A 23,464-nucleotide genomic window follows, 5' to 3' on the forward strand; every position below is an offset into this window, starting at 1 on the left:
GTACGGCTCAATACACACAATTGTTAAGGTGATGTAGACCAGAGAAAGACTTTAGTCTTGTTTACATCAGGGTCCCCCATTTTCAATTCACATAGACATTTATGACATACAGAACATACATGACATTTATGGCATAGGGACATATAGGTATTTAGTACTGATACATTTGTGACATAAACGGTATTCAAATCTACAGTACTGTTACCCCTAGATCCTGACAGAGTATATACATATGATGGGGAGGGGACTGTACATTAGGAGGGGGTGGGTGGGTGGGTGAGAAATATACATATGGTGGGGTGGAGACTGTACATTTGGAGGGGGTGGGTGGGTGGGAGAGAAATATACATACGGCGGGGAGGGAATATATACATGCGGTGGGGAGGAGACTGTCTATTAGGAGGTGGTGGGGGGTTTGGGCATTTACGGTGGCCAGTTTCGAATTGCAGCCTCCCGTAGGTGCTCTTTAACACTTTGAGCGCCAGCCGTGTTTTCCTTTTTACCGGCTGGAATGCCACCATCCACTCCAATGTTAACGTTAATATCGCCTAATCTATGTTTTAAATTATGGCTATGTGTCTAATCTGCCCGTCGCTTATCAAAGAATCATTTTCCAGTCAACATTGTCAAGGCAGATTGTTTTTTTATCGCTTCATTTCCGTTTGATAGCATTTTGAAAATCACCCGTTTTTGCGGAAAAAACAACCCATGCCTATGATAATCGCCTTTTACTGGAATATTCCAGAACGTTGTCATTTGTCGGCCTATTTATGAATCGTTTTCAAATAAACGCTAGATGATCGATAGTATATGTGTGCGCACGCACGCTCGTGCCGCGCGCTGATAATCGCTGCTCTTATTTCCTCATGGCTTTTACAGTCAAAACAGCCATATCACATATCACATAAACGCTTATATATCCGTGAAAACGAGTCTGATTATCCTAACACTGATAACATAGATTCCTTACCTGAGGTCAGATGGGATCCAAATGGTTTATTCCAATTTCCGATCGCCATTCGAAAAAATCGATAATTGTATTGATCCATCGTGTGTACAGTATAACCCATATTCGCCGTGGCTCAGAGGCTCCAGAATGAACTCTGGTAGACCCCGGCTGCATCAGTGAGAAGTAAAATGTGGAGTCAGAAATCCGTTCTCCCATTCACTTTCATTGAGTCCATTCCAAAAGGGTGATTTACCATCTGGGAGACGATAGGGGGCGCTTTTTTCACATCTGAGCGCTGGCGGTCCCTGGATCTCCAACGGTAGGCTCGCGTGATGCAATATGATTTCAGATCGCTAATAAAAAAAATAAAAATAAACGAGAATACTCGTGACGTGGCATTCAACGGTCGGGGGGTAAACCCGAGAATAGCCGTGAGTGGCATCCAAAGTGTTAAGAGCGGTTTTGAATGTGGGTAGGGATTCACATTCCTTTACAGCTTTGGGTAGGGCGTTCCACATTGATGTGGCATAATTGCGAAATGTGTTTAGTCCCTTGTTTGAGCCGAATCTGGGTTTAACATGATTTGTTGAGCTTCCTCTGGTGTAGTGGTTGTGGTATTCACTGACCTTTGGGAAGTATTTTGACATGTACATGGGTACCTTAGTCGTATAGTGTATCTTGTAGACCAGGCCCATTGCAAGTTGCTGTACTCTGTCGTCTACTCTAAGCCATCCTAGGTTGTCAAACCATGTGATATGACATATTTTTAAAGTCATGATCTTGTAAAACACTTGTCGTGGTGCATTCTAAATGGATTTTCCTTTTTTTTGCAGTTTCTTTCCCATTTCTCCCCAATTTAGTCGTTATCCCTATTCCCTGTCTGTGTCATGGTCCTGGTCATTGCACTATCCTTTTATCCGTGTGGGGAAGGTGTAGGCATGTCCCCTCTGTCGGTCTGGGGAGGGTGTAGACTACCACATGTCTCCTCCGTCGGTCTGGGGAGGGTGTAGACTACCACATGTCTCCTCTGTCGGTCAGGGGAAGGTGTAGACTACCACATGTCTCCTCTGTCGGTCCAGGTAGGGTGTAGACTACCACATGTCTCCTCTGTCGGTCCGGGAAGGGTGTAGGCTACCACATGTCCTCTCTGTCGGTCTGGGGAGGGTGTATGCTACCACGGGCCTCCTCTGTTCATCTGGGGAGGGTGTAGACTACCACATGTCTCCTCTGTCTGTCTGGGGAGGGTATAGACTGCCACATGTCTCCTCTGTCGGTCTGGGGAGGGTGTAGACTACCATATGTCTCCTCTGTCCGTCTGGGGAGGGTGTAGACTACAACATGTGTCCTCTGTGGGTCTGGGGAGGGTGTATACTACCACATGTGTCCTCTGTCGGTCTGGGGAGGGTGTAGACTACCACATATCTCTTCTGTCGGTCTGGGGAGGGTGTAGACTTCCATATTATGTCTCCTCTGTCCATCTGGGGAGGGTGTAGACTACCACATGTCTCCTCTGTCGGTCTGGGGAGGGTGTAGACTACCACATGTCTCCTCTGTCGGTCTGGGGAGGGTGTAGACTACCACATGTCTCTTCTGTCGGTCTGGGGAGGGTGTACCACATGTCTCCGATACATGAGGAGTCACCTGCCGCTTCCTTTCACCTCACAGCGAGGAGTTTCTCTGGGAGAGCGTATATACTTAAATTCTATTCATATTTTTTGCATAGTAGTAAAGATATATTAGCATAGTAGGTAGTAATACTGTATAGGCAAGGAAGATTAATTTGTAGCAAAGTGCATGATAGTAAAAGACAGTGCAAAGGTTTTATTTGTATTATTATTATTATTTCTTTATCAGATATTGATTGAAGAAGTGTGTTTTTAGTCGACGGTGGGAAATGTATCAGGTTTCGGCTGTCGTGACTGTGGTGGGAAGTTTGTTCCACCATTGTGGAGCTAGGACCGATAATAGCTGTCTTCATATTCTGTATATTCAGTACCTCCCGGCTCTACATGCAGTTGTTGGATAAAAGACTTGAGCATGTGCACTTTATCCGAATCATCTGCTCAGTAGATTCCTTTCGAGGAGGGAACCCAGTCATTAGAAAAGACCCCAGAGCTCATAGTTGAAAATCCAAGAAGTCAGACGCCAGTCAAACATACAGCAGGCTCAGTTGTGGTTTACTTCAGTCAAGGGTCAGTCAATGGAACGACAGACCAATGAATACTATGTAGATGGTTTAAATACAGTAGGTACTTTCCATCTGCTTGCATTGCCATAACTGGCTGAGTAATCAAGGCTTATGTGGACCACGGATGGTGATTGTGAATCTAAACTGGGCCAGAACACTTCTAGTACTAATGACGTTGTGATGAATGCAGTGGTTAATGACATATGCAATTCTTAAACAACTAACTCCTTAGATAGCAGGGGACCCAGCTTGTGTGTGTGTGATGCAGGCCGGCTCACAACAGAATGAATGGATTTCTCTTGCCTACACATACGTCTACTTTATTATTCCCTGTGGGGAAATCATTTGTCTGCATTTGACCCATCCTAACCACTCAGGAGCAGTGGGCAGCCACAGACAGGCGCCACCGGGGACCAGCTCCGGCTCTAACGGCAGTGCTCTGGTCAAAGGGCAGTGGCAGGAGGACAGCATGTACCTAGCATGCATGTCTTTTATGGTGTGGGAGAAAACCAAAGTAACAACAGGAACCCTACACAGAAAGGTCCCCCGTCGGGGTCGAACCCCGCACCTGCTGGTTGTGATGCTAACCATTGTGCTACCGTGCAGCCATGGCACAGTCAATAACAACAACAACCACAATAAAAATAATAATAATAACAACAACAACAATAACAACAACAACAACAACAATTATAATAATAATAATACATTAATAAATTCATATAAATACATAAAAAACAAACAACAATACTACTACTAATGCTACTACTACTACTACTACTAACAATAATAAGCAAAGCACCTAACAGCTAGTTCATAGTATATAATAGATAGTAAATCAATAAATTCATGAAAATTCATACAAAATAAACAACTATACTACTACTACTAGTATACTACTAATATAATAATAATAATAATTATTATTTTTTTATTATTGAATGATTAACATTATCTACTCTTCACACAAAAAAAGCAAAGCACCTAACAGCTAGTTCATAGGATGGCATCATCTCTAACTAAAAGAGAGGCGGACACATCCCATGGGTGATAAAGCTCCATGCATGCAGAGAACACTAGGAACCCACATACAGACTGTGACATAACTGGCTTATGTAAATATGACTGGCCTGTAGGCCTGTCTCACGTGTTACCTAGCAAATTACATTTAGAGGGACGTTCTCTATGCAGAAACTTTTGATCTTATACAAAAACTTCATAAAATAAAAGTCAATACACACACAAACGAAAAATTGGGAAACTAATCTGGAGGGTTGAATAAAAATCCAAATAATGGATCAGAGGGATTTGCTCGAGGACAATGAATATTTTACATAATACAGTATAATGGGCTTGAAAATGAGCATGATTAAAATTTCTCTCACTTATACAATTGTGCTATCACTACTTATCTTTGATCCTGCTAGCTTGAATAGGGTGATAGCCTGATTCCCACGAATGACCCCTAGTGGATTACATGCTGACTCATCGATTTTAGTGCTTCGAAATAAACAGTTTCCTCTCACACAGCAATTTTAGTGAATTTCGGCCAGACTAGTTTATATTTTTTACTTACTTAAGGGTCTCCAACAATAGGATTTTGTTGACAAACTGAACATTTGATTTGACTGGTAAATCTATTACATTGCGTTTCCCACCCTATTGTCCTCCTCCTGGGACATTGGCAGTCCCCGCAGACGTCCCCCATCCTGCCTCCAGCCTGTATCTATTCAGCAGAGCCACAGCGACAGCCATGGCACTCTATTTATTCACAAATAGACGTGAATACGCAAACCACAACACATAACTCGCTGTGGCTTCTGAAAGGAGAACAGAATAAGTATTTTTGGAGCCAAATTGGACTTTTACAAACCGTGCAGTAATAATGCCACGGCTGCGGCTATACATATAAATACCACATTATAAAAAAGACCCATTCGGAAATCTAGTGTTAAAGGAACACGCCAACTTTTTGGGAAATTAGCTTATTTGCCATCTATCCTGGAGTTAGACAAGCAGATACATACCCTTTTCTTCTCTGTGCATGCATTAGGCTTAGGGAACAGCCACAGTCTAAACATGTTGTGACCTGTGTATTTACCACGGGGAGAAACAATTCTTTTTTGACATTTTCGTTTTGTAAGCAGATATATATACTCAGATTTTTTTTGCCGAACCACTGCTGCCTGGGCGCAGTGATTTCATCACCTCAAAAGCCCTGTTTTTCAAAAAACAACAGTTGGGAACTAGGCTACACTGGCACACCTACTTCCAGTGAATGACGCTAAGCTAGGCTAACGGTGCGGCTGTTCCCTAAGCCTAATGCATACACAGAGAAAAAACATTTATGTATCTGCTTTTGTCTAACTCCAAGGTAGATGGCAAATAAGCAAATTTCCCCAAAAGTTGGCGTGTTCCTTTAATCACAGACGGCTACATAATTGGTTACACTTTGTTGTGATATCAGCACATCGGCGGATATGAATGATAATTATGTTCGGATTTTGTTGGGGCGCACGCGGTATGGTAAATGGACTGCATTTATATAATGGGCCGCATTATAGTGCTTTTATCCAAAGCGCTTTACAACGTATCCCTCACATTAACCCATTCACTCACACACCGACGGTGGAGGCAACCCTGCAAGGTGCCGACCAGCTCTACCTCCTGAGCTGCTGTTGCATGACAGAGATTTCTACCTGGTGATCAGGCTGACTTCAGATGCAGGTGTCACCTCTAAGAGAACAGAGGATTCCTGGGACTGTTGGCTGTTAAAAACATTTGAATTCTCCCCCCTCCTCTCTATCTGTCACTCTCGCACCCTGGAACCTCGGCTGCCTTGGGCTGACAGTCTTTTGAAGATGGAACGACGAAACAAGGACTAAGTTGTTGTGACAGGAGAAGATTCCCCATTCCTATTTAATTGCTGGTGCTAATCCCTGAGTCTGGCGTCTGTGGGAGAGACGGTGCAGAAGAAGAGAAGTCGGCGTTAATGCTGCTGATGTCTGATGAATCACCTCCGCTGCTGTTCCACCAAGCCGCGCACGGCGTAGGATGAAGGCAACATCCGTGTGCGCTTCAGGAAAGGACATATATTTTCTGGTGGTGTGACATCAAACGCGTTGTGTTGTGTTGCATGGCGATGCAATATGATCCGATTCGTTATGATATGATACGTACAATTACGATACGATAATGTACGATAAGGTACGATACGATACGCTACAATGCGATACGAGACGATACGATATGATAAGGTACAATATGATACGATACGATACGATAAGGTACGCTACACTACAATGCAATATGATACAATACGATACAATGCGATATGATACAATATGACACCATACGATAAGATACAATAAGGTATGATACGATACAATACGATATGATACGGTACGATACGATACGTTTTATTATCCGTTTCCATGGAACTTATTTGTGTGGTCAGCATAGAAACAACAACACAAAGCACACACACATTACACACACATTACAAACACATTACACATACATTACACAAAACCACACACAGTAAGATGAATATTCATCAATATAAAAAGAGGGAGGGAGGGAAAGAGAGAGGGAGACAGACAGAGAGAGAAGGAGATAAACCTAATCTTTATTTACAGTATGTAGGCCTGGTACATCTCAGACAATAATTACACAGTGATATAGAGGCTACTACATGTCTGTAATTTAATAATAATAATGATAATAAATTATTTACTCAGCTAAGGGACATAGACAGATAATTGGAGACCTTTCAGTTACATATTATGTGCTCAATTGACAATCAGGTTTCACAAATTTGCCAGACAGCCCGATAACATACAGGGTCCAACTCACAGTGCATGACTAGTCTCATGACTAACCACAGCTAGTCAGTGTGTGTGTGTGTGTGTGTGTGTGTGTTTCCTACCATTATGTGGACCAAATGATGAAAACAACATATTTTTGTCATTGTGCAGAAATTGTTTGGACACCACAAGGCAAATGAGCTAAGGTTAAGGTTAAGGGTTAGGATAAGGGCTATGCATGTAGTTGTTATGGTTAAAGGGATATTTCACTTCAGTAGAAAGGTTTCAGCAGTCTTACCTCTATCTTTAAAGTCATCTACTAGTAAGCTAGCGACCGCTGCTGTCCCTGTTGTCCACTGTCAACACCACCATTCCTCCCAGGTGTCAGGCTCCTCATTCACTTCCATTCATTTTGAGGACCTAGTCTAAATATTATATTTCTGAGGTTATAAGCAAACTGTTGCTGTGCAGATTTCAATAAAAACAGACAATTCTGAGTCAAAGGTTATATATCATGCTAGCTTTGCATCTTACTTCGCCTATCGGACTAGCCCGTGCGGCAATGGCATGCCTGCTGAAGAATTTGACCAGGGCCACGCCCCTCTATAGTATAAGTATCTAGTATAAGCAGGGCGGTGGCCACGCTCTTCCTTCCCGTTTATTCATTCTGACGTTGTTGTTCACACGCAACTTCATGTTGTTGTTCACACGCAACTTCATGTTGTTGTTCACACACAGCTTCATGTTGTTGTTCACACACAGCTTCACGTTGTTGTTCACACGCAACTTCATGTTGTTGTTCACACACAGCTTCACGTTGTTGTTCACACGCAACTTCATGTTGTTGTTGTTGTTCACACAGCTTCATGTTGTTGTTCACACACAGCTTCACGTTGTTGTTCACACGCAACTTCATGTTGTTGTTGTTGTTCACACAGCTTCATGTTGTTGTTCACACACAGCTTCATGTTGTTGTTCACACACAGCTTCATGTTGTTGTTCACACACAGCTTCATGTTGTTGTTGTTGTTCACACAGCTTCACGTTGTTGTTCACACACAGCTTCACGTTGTTGTTCACACACAGCTTCACGTTGTTGTTCACACAGCTTCATGTTGTTGTTGTTCACACACAGCTTCATGTTGTTGTTGTTCACACAGCTTCATGTTGTTGTTGTTCACACAGCTTCACGTTGTTGTTCACACACAGCTTCATGTTGTTGTTGTTCACACACAGCTTCATGTTGTTGTTGTTCACACAGCTTCATGTTGTTGTTGTTCACACAGCTTCACGTTGTTGTTCACACAGCTTCATGTTGTTGTTGTTGTTCACACAGCTTCATGTTGTTCACACAGCTTCATGTTGTTGTTGTTCACACAGCTTCATGTTGTTGTTCACACAGATTCATGTTGTTGTTGTTCACACAGCTTCATGTTGTTGTTGTTCACACACAGCTTCATGTTGTTGTTCACACAGATTCATGTTGTTGTTGTTCACACAGCTTCATGTTGTTGTTCACACAGCTTCATGTTGTTGTTGTTCACACACGGCTTCATGTTGTTGTTCACACAACTTCATGTTGTTGTTTACACAGCTTCATGTTGTTGTTGTTCACACAGCTTCATGTTGTTGTTCACACAGCTTCATGTTGTTGTTGTTCACACAGCTTCATGTTGTTGTTCACACACAGCTTCATGTTGTTGTTCACACACGGCTTCATGTTGTTGTTGTTCACACAGCTTCATGTTGTTGTTCACACACAGCTTCATGTTGTTGTTCACACACAGCTTCATGTTGTTGTTCACACAGCTTCATGTTGTTGTTGTTCACACACGGCTTCATGTTGTTGTTCACACACGGCTTCATGTTGTTGTTGTTCACACAGCTTCATGTTGTTGTTGTTCACACACGGCTTCATGTTGTTGTTCACACACGGCTTCATGTTGTTGTTGTTCACACACGGCTTCATGTTGTTGTTCACACAGCTTCATGTTGTTGTTGTTCACACAGCTTCATGTTGTTGTTGTTCACACACAGCTTCATGTTGTTGTTGTTCACACACGGCTTCATGTTGTTGTTGTTCACACAGCTTCATGTTGTTGTTCACACACAGCTTCATGTTGTTGTTCACACACAGCTTCATGTTGTTGTTCACACAGCTTCATGTTGTTGTTGTTCACACACAGCTTCATGTTGTTGTTCACACAGTTTCATGTTGTTGTTCACACAGCTTCATGTTGTTGTTGTTCACACACAGCTTCATGTTGTTGTTCACACAGCTTCAAGTTGTTGTTGTTCACACAGCTTCATGTTGTTGTTCACACAGCTTCATGTTGTTGTTCACACAGCTTCATGTTGTTGCTCACACAGCTTCATGTTGTTGCTCACATGCACCTTCCGATGCCGATGGAGATTTCTCTTCATGGACACCACCCAGGATTCTAACCAGCAACCCCTTTCAGGGCCAACCTACTGAAAGAGCGTTTTTACTCAACTGCCTACGAAAGAACCGCCAAGGAAGTGCATTCCCGCCATGCTGTCTACCACAGCTGCCGTGACGAGGAACAAACCTGGAGTTTCCCCCCCCCCTCTCTCTCTCTCTCTCTCTCTCTCTCTCTCTCTCTCTTGCTCCCTCTCTCTTGCTCTCTCTCTCTTTCTCTCTCTCTCTCTCTCTCTCTCTCTCTCTCTCTCTCTCTCTCTCTCTCTCTCTCTCTCTCTCTCTCACGCTCTTTTTCGATGATGATGACCTCACTGACTGCATACGATATGATACAAAATAGTTTATTCATCCCGCAAGGGGAAACTGCCACCATACATGTAGGACAGACAACGGACAGGACAATAGAAAAGAAGGATATACATCAAAAGGAAGTACAGAATAAAGAGCACAGCACCATCATAAATCATGTAACAACAACAACAACGTGACTGTACTAGAATATTATTTATTTTATTTTATTTATATTACTGGTTGAAGATGACAATAATATCAACCTATTGTATGAACACCAACATTAACGCAATCCTCAGTACATCCACCATCCTCGTCATCGATGTCATCAACAGTGACAGGTAGAAGGACTTCCTGAATCTCTCTGAAGAGCACCTTGCCATAACAAGCACTAAAATAGTTCTTCAGCTCGTTAAAACATTCTACACTGGATGATCCTCATTTTGCACAACACTCTTGAGCTTCCTACCCCTTCTTTGCTCCGTGATCACCTCTAGTGAGTCAGGGGTCAGGGGTCAAGCCGATAATGGACCCTGCCTTCCCGATCAGGTTATTGATCTTGTTCCTGTCCACTGAGCTTAAATCGCACCCCCCAACAGACAACGGCATAAAATAGAACACTTGCTAAGATGCTTTGATAAAACACGTGCAGAAGTGACCTACTGACGTCAAAAGACCAGAGGAGAAACAGCCTGGACTGGGCCCCTTTAAAACATGGCACTGGTGTTATCTTCTCAGTCCAGCCTGTTATCCACATGGACATCGAGGTGCTTGTAAGAGGAAACCACCTCCACGGCCTCCTCTTTAATCATGACAATGACAAATTTAGTCAATGGCGACCCCACCTGACCCCTCTACGGCTGCGTAAACTACTGGGCCGGTTCTGAGGTAGACATGCAGGAGGAGTCTCTATCCCGATGACTGCCCCACCCCCATACTGTATGAACTCTGAACTCTGAACCCCATTTCCTAGGGTCTGTTACCCATACTGTATGAACTCTGAATTCTGTTACCCATACTGTTACCCATACTGTATGAACTCTGAAGCCTATACTCAGTTTATAACTGTCTACAACTGCCTTACACTGTAATCATAACTACCTACCTCAAACTATAACTCTCTGCATATAACATGTATGATGGCATGTACAATAATGCTGTATATATTATATATATTTATATATTCGTGTTTACAGTATCCACATCTGTCCAAATATACCTGCATATAATACATTTTACATACCTGTTTATACTATATCTATATCTTTATAGGCTATATATATCCCTACCTACTCTTACTAGTTATACCGCTGGCCACTTACTACCATAGTGCTTTTATCACTGTGCACAATACGATAACACTGTGTACATACATTATTACTCTGTAGTACTCATTTATACATACTCCAGTTTAATCACCTGTACATTGTTGTATATTACTATTGAACTTTACTGCTACATCTGCTGGTTAGATGCCAACTTCTTTTCGTTGTACTGTACTCGTGCTGTATGATGACAATACATTTGAAATCTAATCTCATCTAAGCACCTATGCAAAGAGCATTTCCCCCTGGTGTCTTATCCAGTGTTATCATGGAAGGACAACCAGGCTAACTGCTGTTTCCTGAGCTAATTCAGTCCCACCGCCCCCTCCTCCCTGCCGGCATGGTGGGCGGATACAGCGGGTTCCCTCCCATTGACCCGTACTTAGTCAAGGCTGGTGTAGACATGGCTGGGATTAACCCTTTCACTACCACACTACATAGGGTTAATGCTTTCACTACCACACTACAAAGGGTTAATGCTCTCACTGCCACACTGCAGGCGGTTAACCCTTTCACTACCACACTACAGAAGGGTAACCCTTTCACTACCACACTACAGAAGGTTAACCCTTTCACTACCACACTACAGAAGGTTAACCCTTTCACTACCACACTACAGAAGGTTAACCCTTTCACTACCACACTACAGACGGTTAACCGACACAGCCTACCTACCCTACAACAGACCGCCAGCATCCCGCACCCGGACGAGGCTCTGGTTTCCCTCCTCTGTCGCGACTCCATCTGGCATCCGGAAAGGAAGCAGCCAGCAGACCCTGCAGACATAGCAGACCCTGCAGACATAGCAGACCCTGAAGACCCTGCAGACATAGCAGACCCTGCAGACCCTGCAGACATAGCAGACCTAGCAGACCCTGCAGACATAGCAGACCTAGCAGACCCTGCAGACCTAGCAGACCCTGCAGACATAGCAGACCCTGCAGACATAGCAGACCTAGCAGACCTAGCAGACCCTGCAGACATAGCAGACCTAGCGGAACTAGTAGACCTAGCAGACCCTGCAGACCTAGCAGACATAGCAGACATAGCAGACCCTGCAGACATAGCAGACCTAGCAGACCCTGCAGACATAGCAGACCCTGCAGACCTAGCAGACCTAGCAGACCCTGCAGACCCTGCAGACATAGCAGACCCTGCAGACCTAGCAGACCTAGCAGACCCTGCAGACCCTGCAGACATAGCAGACCCTGCAGACCTAGCAGACCTAGCAGACCCTGCAGACATAGAAGACATAGCAGACCCTGCAGACATAGCAGACCTATCAGACCTAGCAGACCTAGCAGACCTAGCAGACCTAGCAGACCTAGCAGACATAGCAGACCTAGCAGACCCTGCAGACCTAGCAGACCTAGCAGACCTAGCAGACCTAGCAGACCTAGCAGACCTAGCAGACCTAGCAGACCTAGCAGACATAGCAGACCTAGCAGACCTAGCGGAGCTAGCGGAACTAGCAGACCTAGCAGACCTAGCAGACCTAGCAGACATAGCAGACCTAGCAGACCCTGCAGACCTAGCAGACCTAGCAGACCTAGCAGACATAGCAGACCTAGCAGACCTAGCGGAACTAGCAGACCTAGCAGACCTAGCAGACCTAGCAGACATAGCAGACCTAGCAGACCCTGCAGACCTAGCAGACGAGGCGTTCTGCCCCGCAGCCCCAGGGCACTGCTGCAGCAAACACTGTCTCTCTCCTCTCTTCCTGCCTGTCCTCAGTGGCAGCCGGTAAAGAGCAACTCAACAGTGAGGAGGTGGATGTTCTGGCCCAGTCCTCGGGCTCCGTCCTCCACCTCACCCAGGGAGGCGACGTCCCTCTCCGCCCTCATGCGGCGGCACGTCTGGCTGTCACAGTCCACCCTCTCTGAGTCCCAGAGGACACGTCTCCTCTTTGTCCCCCTCTCTGACGATGGTCTCTTCGGAGCCCGTAGCGAGGAAGTAGGCTCTGCGTCTTCAGCAGCGCTTGTCCTATAGGTGACGCAAGATGGTAAATGGCAAATGGACTGCGTTTATATAGCACTTTTATCTAAAGTGCTTTACAACTCACATTCACTCACACATTCACACACCGACGGCGGAGGCGACCATGCAAGGTGCCAACCTGCTCATCGGGAGCAATTAGGGGTTAGGTGTCATGGACACTTTGACGCTCTGCCAATTACCAGACAACTGCTCTACCTCCTGAGCCGCTGTCACCCCCAGATGCTTTGCCAGCATTCATTTAACTAGGGTTATAAACTTAACCTTCGTTTTGCTGTGTGCTGTGTATCTTTGCCTTGCATGGGATGTCTGGGGAGTGGTTACCATGGTTACCTGCTGCCTCGCTGGAGGATACATTCTGTGAAAAGTTGACAGTTGGTCAAACTGCACCTCAAGTTGAGAAACAGTTCCTTTACTGATCATTTGACAATGGCAACATTAGCTCCAAAACAACAAATACCTTAAGGCTTTGGCACATACAAATATATTACACAGAATAATATGTCTGTATTGTTTGTTTAGACTTTACAAGTATGATATTTAGACATGGTCCTGGAAATGAATGGAAGTGAATGAGGACACTTGGGGGGAATGGTGGTGTTGACAGAAGTGTTGACAGAGGACAACAGTGACAGCAGTGGTTGCTAACTACTTATTATTATTATAACTACTTGTAGATGACTTTAGAGGTAAGACTGCTGACTTGTTTATTTTTGAAGTTCTACTAAAGTAAAATAACGTTAGATTCCTAAGGAGGAAGGGAATGAATGTAAGTCTATTGAATGTACCCACAAGAAAACGGGTGTGTGTGTGTGTGTGTGTGTGTGTGTGTGTGTGTGTGTGTGTGTGTGTGTGTGTGTGTGTGTGTGTGTGTGTGTGTGTGTGTGTGTGTGTGTGTGTGTGTGTGTGTGTGTGTGTGTGTGTGTGTGTGTGTGTGTGTGTGTGAGAGTGGGTGTGCAAGTGTACCATATGTACGCAGGATTGCTGGGTGCTGTGTCTCTAGGGTAGGGATCTCGGTGTGTCTAGGGTATTTGAGTGTCTCTAGGGTAGAGAGCTGTGTGTCTCTAGTGTAGAGCTGGGTGTGTCTCTAGGGTAGAGCTGGGTGTGTCTCTAGGGTAGAGAGCTGGGTGTGTCTCTAGGGTAGAGCTGGGTGTGTCTCTAGGGTAGAGAGCTGGGTGTGTCTCTAGGGTAGAGAGCTGGGTGTGTCTCTAGGGTAGAGCTGGGTGTGTCTCTAGGGTAGAGAGCTGGGTGTGTCTCTAGGGTAGAGAGCTGGGTGTGTCTCTAGTGTAGAGCTGGGTGTGTCTCTAGGGTAGAGAGCTGGGTGTGTCTCTAGTAGAGCTGGGTGTGTCTCTAGGGTAGAGCTGGGTGTGTCTCTAGTGTAGAGCTGGGTGTGTCTCTAGTAGAGCTGGGTGTGTCTCTAGTGTAGAGCTGGGTGTGTCTCTAGGGTAGAGCTGGGTGTGTCTCTAGTGTAGAGCTGGGTGTGTCTCTAGTGTAGAGAGCTGGGTGTGTCTCTAGGGTAGAGAGCTGGGTGTGTCTCTAGTGTAGAGAGCTGGGTGTGTCTCTAGGGTAGAGCTGGGTGTGTCTCTAGGGTAGAGCTGGGTGTCTCTAGTGTAGAGCTGGGTGTGTCTCTAGTGTAGAGCTGGGTGTGTCTCTAGTGTAGAGCTGGGTGTGTCTCTAGGGTAGAGCTGGGTGTGTCTCTAGGGTAGAGAGCTGGGTGTGTCTCTAGTGTAGAGCTGGGTGTGTCTCTAGTGTAGAGCTGGGTGTGTCTCTATGGTAGAGCTGGGTGTGTCTCTAGGGTAGAGAGCTGGGTGTGTCTCTAGGGTAGAGAGCTGGGTGTGTCTCTAGGGTAGAGCTGGGTGTGTCTCTAGGGTAGAGAGCTGGGTGTGTCTCTAGGGTAGAGAGCTGGGTGTGTCTCTAGGGTAGAGCTGGGTGTGTCTCTAGGGTAGAGCTGGGTGTGTCTCTAGGGTAGAGCTGGGTGTGTCTCTAGGGTAGAGCTGGGTGTGTCTCTAGGGTAGAGCTGGGTGTCTCTAGGGTAGAGAGCTGGGTGTGTCTCTAGGGTAGAGCTGGGTGTCTCTAGGGTAGAGAGCTGGGTGTCTCTAGGGTAGAGCTGGGTGTGTCTCTAAGGTAGAGAGCTGGGTGTGTCTCTAGGGTAGAGAGCTGGGTGTCTCTAGGGTAGAGAGCTGGGTGTGTCTCTAGGGTAGAGAGCTGGGTGTGTCTCTAGGGTAGAGCTGGGTGTGTCTCTAGGGTAGAGAGCTGGGTGTCTCTAGGGTAGAGAGCTGGGTGTGTCTCTAGGGTAGAGCTGGGTGTGTCTCTAGGGTAGAGAGCTGGGTGTGTCTCTAGGGTAGAGCTGGGTGTGTCTCTAGGGTAGAGAGCTGGGTGTGTCTCTAGGGTAGAGCTGGGTGTGTCTCTAGGGTAGAGCTGGGTGTGTCTCTAGGGTAGAGAGCTGGGTGTGTCTCTAGGGTAGAGAGCTGGGTGTGTCTCTAGGGTAGAGCTGGGTGTGTCTCTAGGGTGGAGCTGGGTGTGTCTCTAGGGTAGAGCTGGGTGTGTCTCTAGGGTAGAGCTGGGTGTCTCTAGTGTAGAGCTGGGTGTGTCTCTAGGGTGGAGCTGGGTGTGTCTCTAGGGTAGAGAGCTGGGTGTGTCTCTAGGGTAGAGAGCTGGGTGTCTCTAGGGTAGAGCTGGGTGTCTCTAGGGTAGAGAGCTGGGTGTCTCTAGGGTAGAGCTGGGTGTCTCTAGGGTAGAGAGCTGGGTGTCTCTAGGGTAGAGCTGGGTGTGTCTCTAGTGGTTCTCAAAGAACCACTTTTTGTTCAAAGTGTAGAACAGCAGGCCCTTGCGCACACCCCACCTTCCCTCCCCTGCTAAATCAGGTGTGTTCTTTCTACACAGCCTAGACTAATAGGCTGCCCATAAGATTTTGTTGTTCTCTGACAATAAAGTTTAATCTAATCTAATCTAATCTCATCTAATCTAATATAATCCAATCTATCTATCTATCTAATCTAATCTAATCTAATCTAATCTACTATGTGTGTGATGTTCTGAACACAAAATCAGCTTTATAGAGCAGAAAAGGTTTAAACATGATACTAGCATCGGAAACGAATAAAAAAAAAGCTCACTTCTATCTACAAATTTAAATTGGCGTCAAGATTTTGTTTCTAAAGTCTATCATCTAATCAATTATTCATACAATAGCCTAAATATGAAATTCCGTGGCCTGTTTTCCATACATGAGGAAGGACGAGTGGATACCACCCTGGTTCCAATAACGTAGTTTTCCCGCGTCTGATCGTTAAACTGACATGGTCATCATGTCCACCTTCAAAAAAGACTTAAAGTTATTCACGTGTTTATTCAGTATCTCCGTTTACCAGTAACTGCATTTGTAATACCAGGACAACCCATGACAACCCATGACAACTTTTGAACAGATACATCTATAAATCATATTCCTGAAATTGGCACAAGTAAAGGCTGCTCTTAGTGTAGAAACGGAGAAGAGAGGCAGGGAGCGCACTGTGCTTCTTGGGTTGGTTCTAAAATAGGTCTCTAAAGGAGCACACATGCGATAAATATAATTAATTTCACATGCATAACTCATGATGACGATTTAAAACAAGCTTAAGACAAGTTTTCTCTAGGCTTTTGAAAATGTAGGAGAGACCTTTCCTCGACATGGAGCAGCTGAGATACGAGAGAAAACGGCTGCCTTTTTCTTTCTCTCATTTGACGCACAACTTTAAAAGTATGATTAGTGATATTTGCGTGGGTCAAAACGAAGAGACAGGGCAGTCCTACAGGTCCTAATGGTAGTTTTGACAGCAGTCCAACAGGTCGTTTTTGACGGCGAACAGATGGTGCGCCTAGGCGGAGCGTGCTGTGTCAATAACATAAATAAATAACAAATAACGTAAAAGAAAATGTTTCCCCCCGAATAATAATATTAATATCTGTGTAATAAGAATATTTGTATCCATCTCTTTATCTGTGCTTTCCTGAATTCATATTGGGATTCGGGCTCATTCCTAGTCTCTAGGGTGGGGAGCTGGGAGGTGTTCAGGCTGACAGTGGGAGGGAGGTATGGAGGCGGTGGAGCAGAAAGACTGTGTTCACACACAGGCCTCAGAGGCGGTAAACACTGTTCTGAGATCCGATCCAAGATACAACACCTAATATATATATATATATATATCTTTTTTTTGTTGCCTGTATTACTGCATATACTGAGCCTTGGTACACACACACACGCACACGCACACGCACCCTATAAAAAAAAACCCTATAAATAGCATTTGGAATAATAGATCTTTCTCTCAGAATGAATGCAGCATGTCATATATGTTACGATGAATTGAAAATGGGGGACCCTGATGTAAACAAGACGAAAGTCTTTCTCTGGTCTGCATCCCCTTAACAATTGTATGTATTGAGCTGTACTGTACTGTACCCATTCTGCAATCTGTTAATAAAGTTCTCATTCATTCATTCATTCATGGTTTATATAGCGTTATCGGAATATACGGGGTGTAGGCTACTGACTGACTGCGCTCCGCGTAGCTTGATTGATTGATTGATTGAAAAGTTTATTAACAGATTGCAGAATGGGTACAGTGTACAGTACAGCTCAGTACATACAATTGTTAATTGGGGATGCAGACCAACTTTCGTCCTGTTTACATCAGGGTCCCCCATTTTCAATTCATCATAAATCATAAAGCTCAACTCGTTATTATTTTGCGCACAGACCGCCGAAACACGGGAACGTTTTGATTATATTTAAAAGGCTTTACGTTAAACGAAACAAGTGGAATTTCGAAGCTGTAAGCAGAATAAGTCATATGAATATAGTGTTCTTCCCCCTTTTTACTGTACAAGAAAGAATAGAAAACGCATTGCAATGACACCATGCAGATAGTGGACAGACTATATGATGGAATTCAAGTTCATGTATTGAAAGGCAGGATACATCATACATGCAGTGAGATTCATTGTTCTTGTATATGCTCTCGTATTATATTGTTTATATAGGCTACCCAATACTGACATCAAAATAGATTGTAGTAGTATGCCTCTAGAAATCATGCAGCAGGTAGAAAATTGACGGGAGATCCATCGCGATTTGGAATAGAATTGAGGAGAACTTTAATCCGTGGGTATTAATCAAACAACACGGGAAAAGGCAGTCATATTCCAGCGCGGTCTTTATTAGCCGACAACAAAATAGATGCCTCTAAAAATCATATAGCCAATCGAACACAACTAATAAAGGCATTCATATTGTACAGCACGGTTATAATGACACACAACACAACCAACGCCAAACAGTGGTCAACGAACGGTCTTTATTAGTATTTTGAGCTGTCCAGGCAGAATTGCAGCAATGGTCTTAGGGAGCCGTTGATATCTGACATCACCGTTTACAAATCCGCCTTTTATTTATCCACCTCCGTTACGAGGACCTCCACCTCGGTGTCTGTGTAGTTTCTCTTTTTCGTTCGCTTTGCCATCCTCCAACATTCCACGCACAGGGATTCCCTCATGGTATTTGAAGGGGAGGGCCTGACCATATTTGGTTGGTCGGGGCGGTTTTGGTATGCAAATACGTGAAAGCGTGCACGAGCTGCGGCGCAGGGCCAAGGTGGGATTCATCATGACAGGTGTGCGTAGAGCCTGCTTACGCACGTGTGATGAATGCCGACTTCCCTGTGCGTGCGCTAGTTCTAAATTCCGTGCTTACGTGTGGAAGTAGGTCAAGGTCAAAGTCCACGTTGATGAATGAGGGCCCAGGTGAAGCCCACAGTGCCTGCGTTTCATTCCCTCTCTTCCTGTCCCTTGTGTGTTTTCTCTACAGTATATCCGGCAGACCACCCCAAGCAGACCCCGGGCCCAAAAGGGGGCCCCAGAGCGGCCCTGGTACAGGCGACCGCTTGGCCTCACACGAAAGTCCCCAGCCCGCGGGCTCCCAGGGAGAGCATGGGCCCCCAGGCCACGCGTCCAGGAGGAACCTCCAGGTGGACGTGGGGGGGCCAGCCGGTCCGGGAGGTCCCCCTCCATGTCCCCGGACCGCGGCAGCGGCCCCACCTCCCCGTACTCCGTGCCTCAAATCGCGCCCATGCCTAGCAGCAAGCTGTGCCCCGTCTGCAAGACCACTGACCTGATGGGCACCACGGACGACCAGCCAAACGCCAACACCTGCACGCAGTGTCGTTCCGTGGTCTGCAACCAGTGTGGCTTCAACCCCAACCCGCACATCACAGAGGTAGGAGGGTGCAGAGTGTGGTACAGCTGCTGTGTGTTTCTCTTCTCTTAGGGCTCGGGCTAGGGTTTCAGATTCAGATTCAGATTCCTTTATTAAGCCATTTGTGTAAAAACACATTGGTAATTGTTTCAGCGTTTACAGTGTATGCGTTTTTTCCTTTCTTTTTTCACAGTAAAACGACAGACACCAACACAGACACAGGACAAAAAACAGTGCACTGGGGGATTAATCAATTAAATACATATATATATATATAAAGTGTAGAGTGCAGAGTTCCAGTAAGGACTAGTGCAGTGCAGTCAGTGTCATTGTGCCAGTGTCACTTGGGGACAGAGGGGGGGGGGGGGGGGGGGGGGGACCTGAGGCATTGATCAGCCTGGCGGCTGAGGGGAAGACGAGCTTTCACAGCCTTTGGGATCCTCAGCCTTCTCCCAGAGGGGAGCAGGGTGAAGAAGCTGTGACCGGGGTGGGAGGGGTCGGCCATGATCTTCCTCGCCCTCTTCAGCGCCCTGGAGTCGTGCAGGGACCTGAGGGAGGGCAGGGGACAGCCGATCACCCTCTCCGCGGAGCGAATCACCCGCTGCAGCTTGGCGAGACCTTTTCCGCTGCAGCGGGGAACCAGGAGATGATGGAGTGGGTAAGGATGGACTCAATGATGGCTGTGTAGAATTGGGCCATCATGGTCCTCGGCAGTTTGTATTTCTTCAACTGCCGGAGGAAGAACATCCTCCCCTGGGCCTTTTTGAGCAGGCCCGTGATGTTGAGCTCCCATTTCAAATCCCAGTTAGAGTTAGAGTTAGGGTTGGGGTTAGTGTTAGGTTAGAGTTAGGGTTAGAGTTAGGGTTAGGGTTAGAGTTAGAGTTAGAATACTGACTGAACTGTGAAGCACATGCACACGAAGAACATAATGTGAATCTTTAACCCTTTCACTAGCACACTACAGGAGGTTAACCCTTTCTCTACCACACTACACTATGGACCGTCTGTAGTGTGGTAGTGAAAGGGTCAACCTTATGTAGTGTGGTAGTGAAAGGGGTTAACCCTTTGTCATGTGGCAGTGAAAGGGTTAACCTTCTGTATTGTCACAGTGAAAGGGTTAACCCTTTGGTAGTGTGGCAGTGAAAGGGTTAAAATGGGTCACAATTCCCCTTATTTTTTTTACGTGCAGTATCCAAGTGCTCGTGTCACCACTGATAACAGATAGCAGCACATTTAGCTTATTGCCTTGCTCCCAAAATAGACAAGTTGCCTAATTTGAATTAATCTACGCTTCCATGTCTAACGGTGAATGAAGCATGGCTGTCTCAACCGTTCAGAAAAACTCATCAAGTCCAAGTCACGATCCACAAACAAGCGCTTCATCAAAACTAACGTCTCAGCAGTAAACCGTCAATAAAACGGTAGTTGTGAAATTTCAATGCTATAAACGTGTTCAAAAGATACACGTTTTTTATCAATGAGAACAATGACACAGGGTCATCCCTATGTTCCCTCAAGGACTTTCCCCCAAATTAGGCCCTATGTTCCCACAGCCCTATGTTCCTCAAGGACTTTCCCCCAAATTAGGGCCTATGTTCCCACAGCCCTATGTTCCCCCATTTCTAATAATGTTTCCTCTCAATAGGATTAGGCCCTATGTTCCCTCAGACCTACATCCCCACAGCACAGGTATGGCCGTTCCCTAATGCACAGACCATCTGTAGTGTGGTAGTGAAGGGGTTAACCTTCTGTAATGTGGTAGTGAAAGGGTTAACCTGTGCATTCACTACCACATTGTCCCGGCTTTTACCAATAGAAATATATCAACAATGCAACAAAGAATCTGAATTCAACACTATTTTGTCTGTATGTGTGTCAACGATGTCAGTTGTCAGGCTGTTGCTATGAAGCTTTGAGCGTGCGCTGGCGCGTCTCTTTCTGACAGACTCTAATACCTTCCATCAATTTTCCAATGTAGCCGCAGCCTATTTAGTCGACGTGGTCATTATGTACCCGTTGTACTTTTTCTGATGAGAACGTGTTGTCGTCTGACATCAAGGCCTGCGAATGAAAGCTGTAACATCTGTACCAGCGGAGGTTGATAGGTTAACCAGGTTTTACTGAGTGACTAGACAAAAACAAGCTTGCTACATTTGTATCTAGTCTACTGCAGCTCATGGTACCAAGCTAATGTCGAGTCCTCCATTGGCTGTGTTTCTTGATTTTGCATTGAAAAGCCAATTGGGAGTGATCAGTCGTGCGCAAATTTCAGCACCACACAGCAGTCCATTTAAAGTGGACAGCTCTGCTATCCCCACACACACACACACACACGCACACACACACACACACACACACGCACACGCTCACACACACACACACACACACACACACACACACACACACACACACACACACACACACACACACACACACACACACACACACACACACACACACACACACACACACACACACAGCAAAGCACAGCACACTCAGGCAGCTGCAGGCGGAGAAAGAGGACGCACACGTTTGAGTGTTAATGGACAGATATAGCCTCTCAAGCTGTGTGAATAGCCAACAAAAGAAGGGTTTCTCTATAAACGCATCAATCCCAGGTAAGCGCATACATGTGCGCGTGCATGGACATACACTGTTTTGAATTTTTATTTGAAAATATGGTCACCCTATATTAGCCTATAGGCTATCCATGCTAATGCTAGCCCTATCAATGAGAAACAATGAGACTATTAGCCCACAGGCTATCCATGCTAATGCTAGTAATCCGAGTAATTGCAAAGGCTTCAAAGGATTCTAAAGTAAACATATGGAATCACACAAGTTTATTTATTCATTGATGTATCAATTTATTGCTGTATTTATCCGTCCTCCTCACGCACAAACGAACGCACACATTACACATGCAAACTTTTTTTTAAAAAGGTAAGCACCCTTGAGATTGAGAACATCAGGGGAATCCAAACCACAAAAAGGTATCTGGATGATGACTGAACCAATCTCTCTCTCTCTCTCACTCTCTCTCTCTCTCTCTCTCTCTCTCTCTCTCGCTCTCTCTCTCTCTCTCTCTCTCTCTCTCTCTCTCTCTCTCTCTCTCTCTCTCTCTCTCTCTCTCACTTATGAGTATGTATGGATAAGACAAGAGAGCGATAGTGAGCGAGATAAGAGTGGTGTGATAGGGGAGGAAGAGGAGGAGGAGGAGGGGGGGGGGGGGGTAATAGAGAAGAAATGAGAGAGGACCAAAGCACCGTGGAGTCAGTGAAGAATAGATATAGAGACAGAGTGAGGAGCGAGGAGGACTGAGGGGGAGGCAGGAGTGGGTATTTCTCAGCGGAGCTGTTATGAGCTTGTCACAGGCTGACAGGGAGAGAGAGAGGGAGAGAGAGAGAGAGAGGTTCAGTCATCATCCGAGAGAGAGAGAGAGAGAGAGAGAGAGAGAGAGAGAGAGAGAGAGAGAGAGAGAGAGAGAGAGAGAGAGAGGGAGAGGGAGAGGGGGGGGGAAGTGCTCTGCTCTGTCCACCCCTGAGACCCAGAAGATGTACCCTCTAACCTACTTAGCATGGTCTGGGTTTGGCTCTCACACATCTAGTACAACCCTTATCAGCCATTAGTGATACTAGTACTGTTGATGATTGTAATGATGATGATGATGATTATGAGGATGGTGGTGGTGATTATGAGGATGAGGTGGTGATGGTGGCGATGATGATGATGATGATGATGATGATGATGATGATGATGATGATGATGATGATGGGCAAGGAACAGGGAATAAGATGAGTATTTGTGAATATGAAGAAGTCAAGCTAGCAACCAGAGAACATTCTAATCTCTGATGGAATCAGGGGACAAAGTCCTGGAGCTGCTCTATGATAATAATGAGACTGACCGTCCCACTGTAGTTCTAGCTGATAGAGACAGAACATGAGCTGTAACTCACTGTAGTTCTAGTAGATGGAGACAGATCATGAGCTGTATTTCACTGTAGTTCTAGCAGATAGTAGAGACAGATCATGAGCTGTATTTCACTGTAGTTCTAGCAGATAGAGACAGAACATGAGCTGTATTTCACTGTAGTTCTAGCAGATAGAGACAGAACATGAGCTGTATTTCATGTAGTTCTAGCAGATAGAGACAGATCATGAGCTGTATTTCATGTAGTTCTAGCAGATAGAGACAGAACATGAGCTGTATTTCACTGTAGTTCTAGCAGATAG

General features: G+C 45.4%; 1 protein-coding gene across 1 annotated transcript in view; it reads left to right on the forward strand.

The window, feature by feature from the left end:
- Nucleotides 1-10,429: 10,429 nt before the first annotated feature.
- The window catches only part of bsnb (bassoon (presynaptic cytomatrix protein) b), a gene marked incomplete at both ends in the record, with an annotated part of 147,125 nt that continues 134,090 nt past the window's right edge, over nucleotides 10,430-23,464 (forward strand). Inside the window, 3 exons of the mRNA XM_084315776.1 lie at nucleotides 10,430-10,447; nucleotides 12,734-12,952; nucleotides 18,843-19,250. Of these exons, the coding sequence (XP_084171902.1) occupies nucleotides 10,430-10,447; nucleotides 12,734-12,952; nucleotides 18,843-19,250 (645 nt within the window). The remainder of the gene's footprint in view (nucleotides 10,448-12,733; nucleotides 12,953-18,842; nucleotides 19,251-23,464) is intronic.

This window comes from Notolepis coatsorum, assembly GCF_963971535.1.
Source record: "Notolepis coatsorum genome assembly, chromosome: 6".
In the NCBI taxonomy this organism is placed as follows: Eukaryota; Metazoa; Chordata; class Actinopteri; order Aulopiformes; family Paralepididae; genus Notolepis; species Notolepis coatsorum.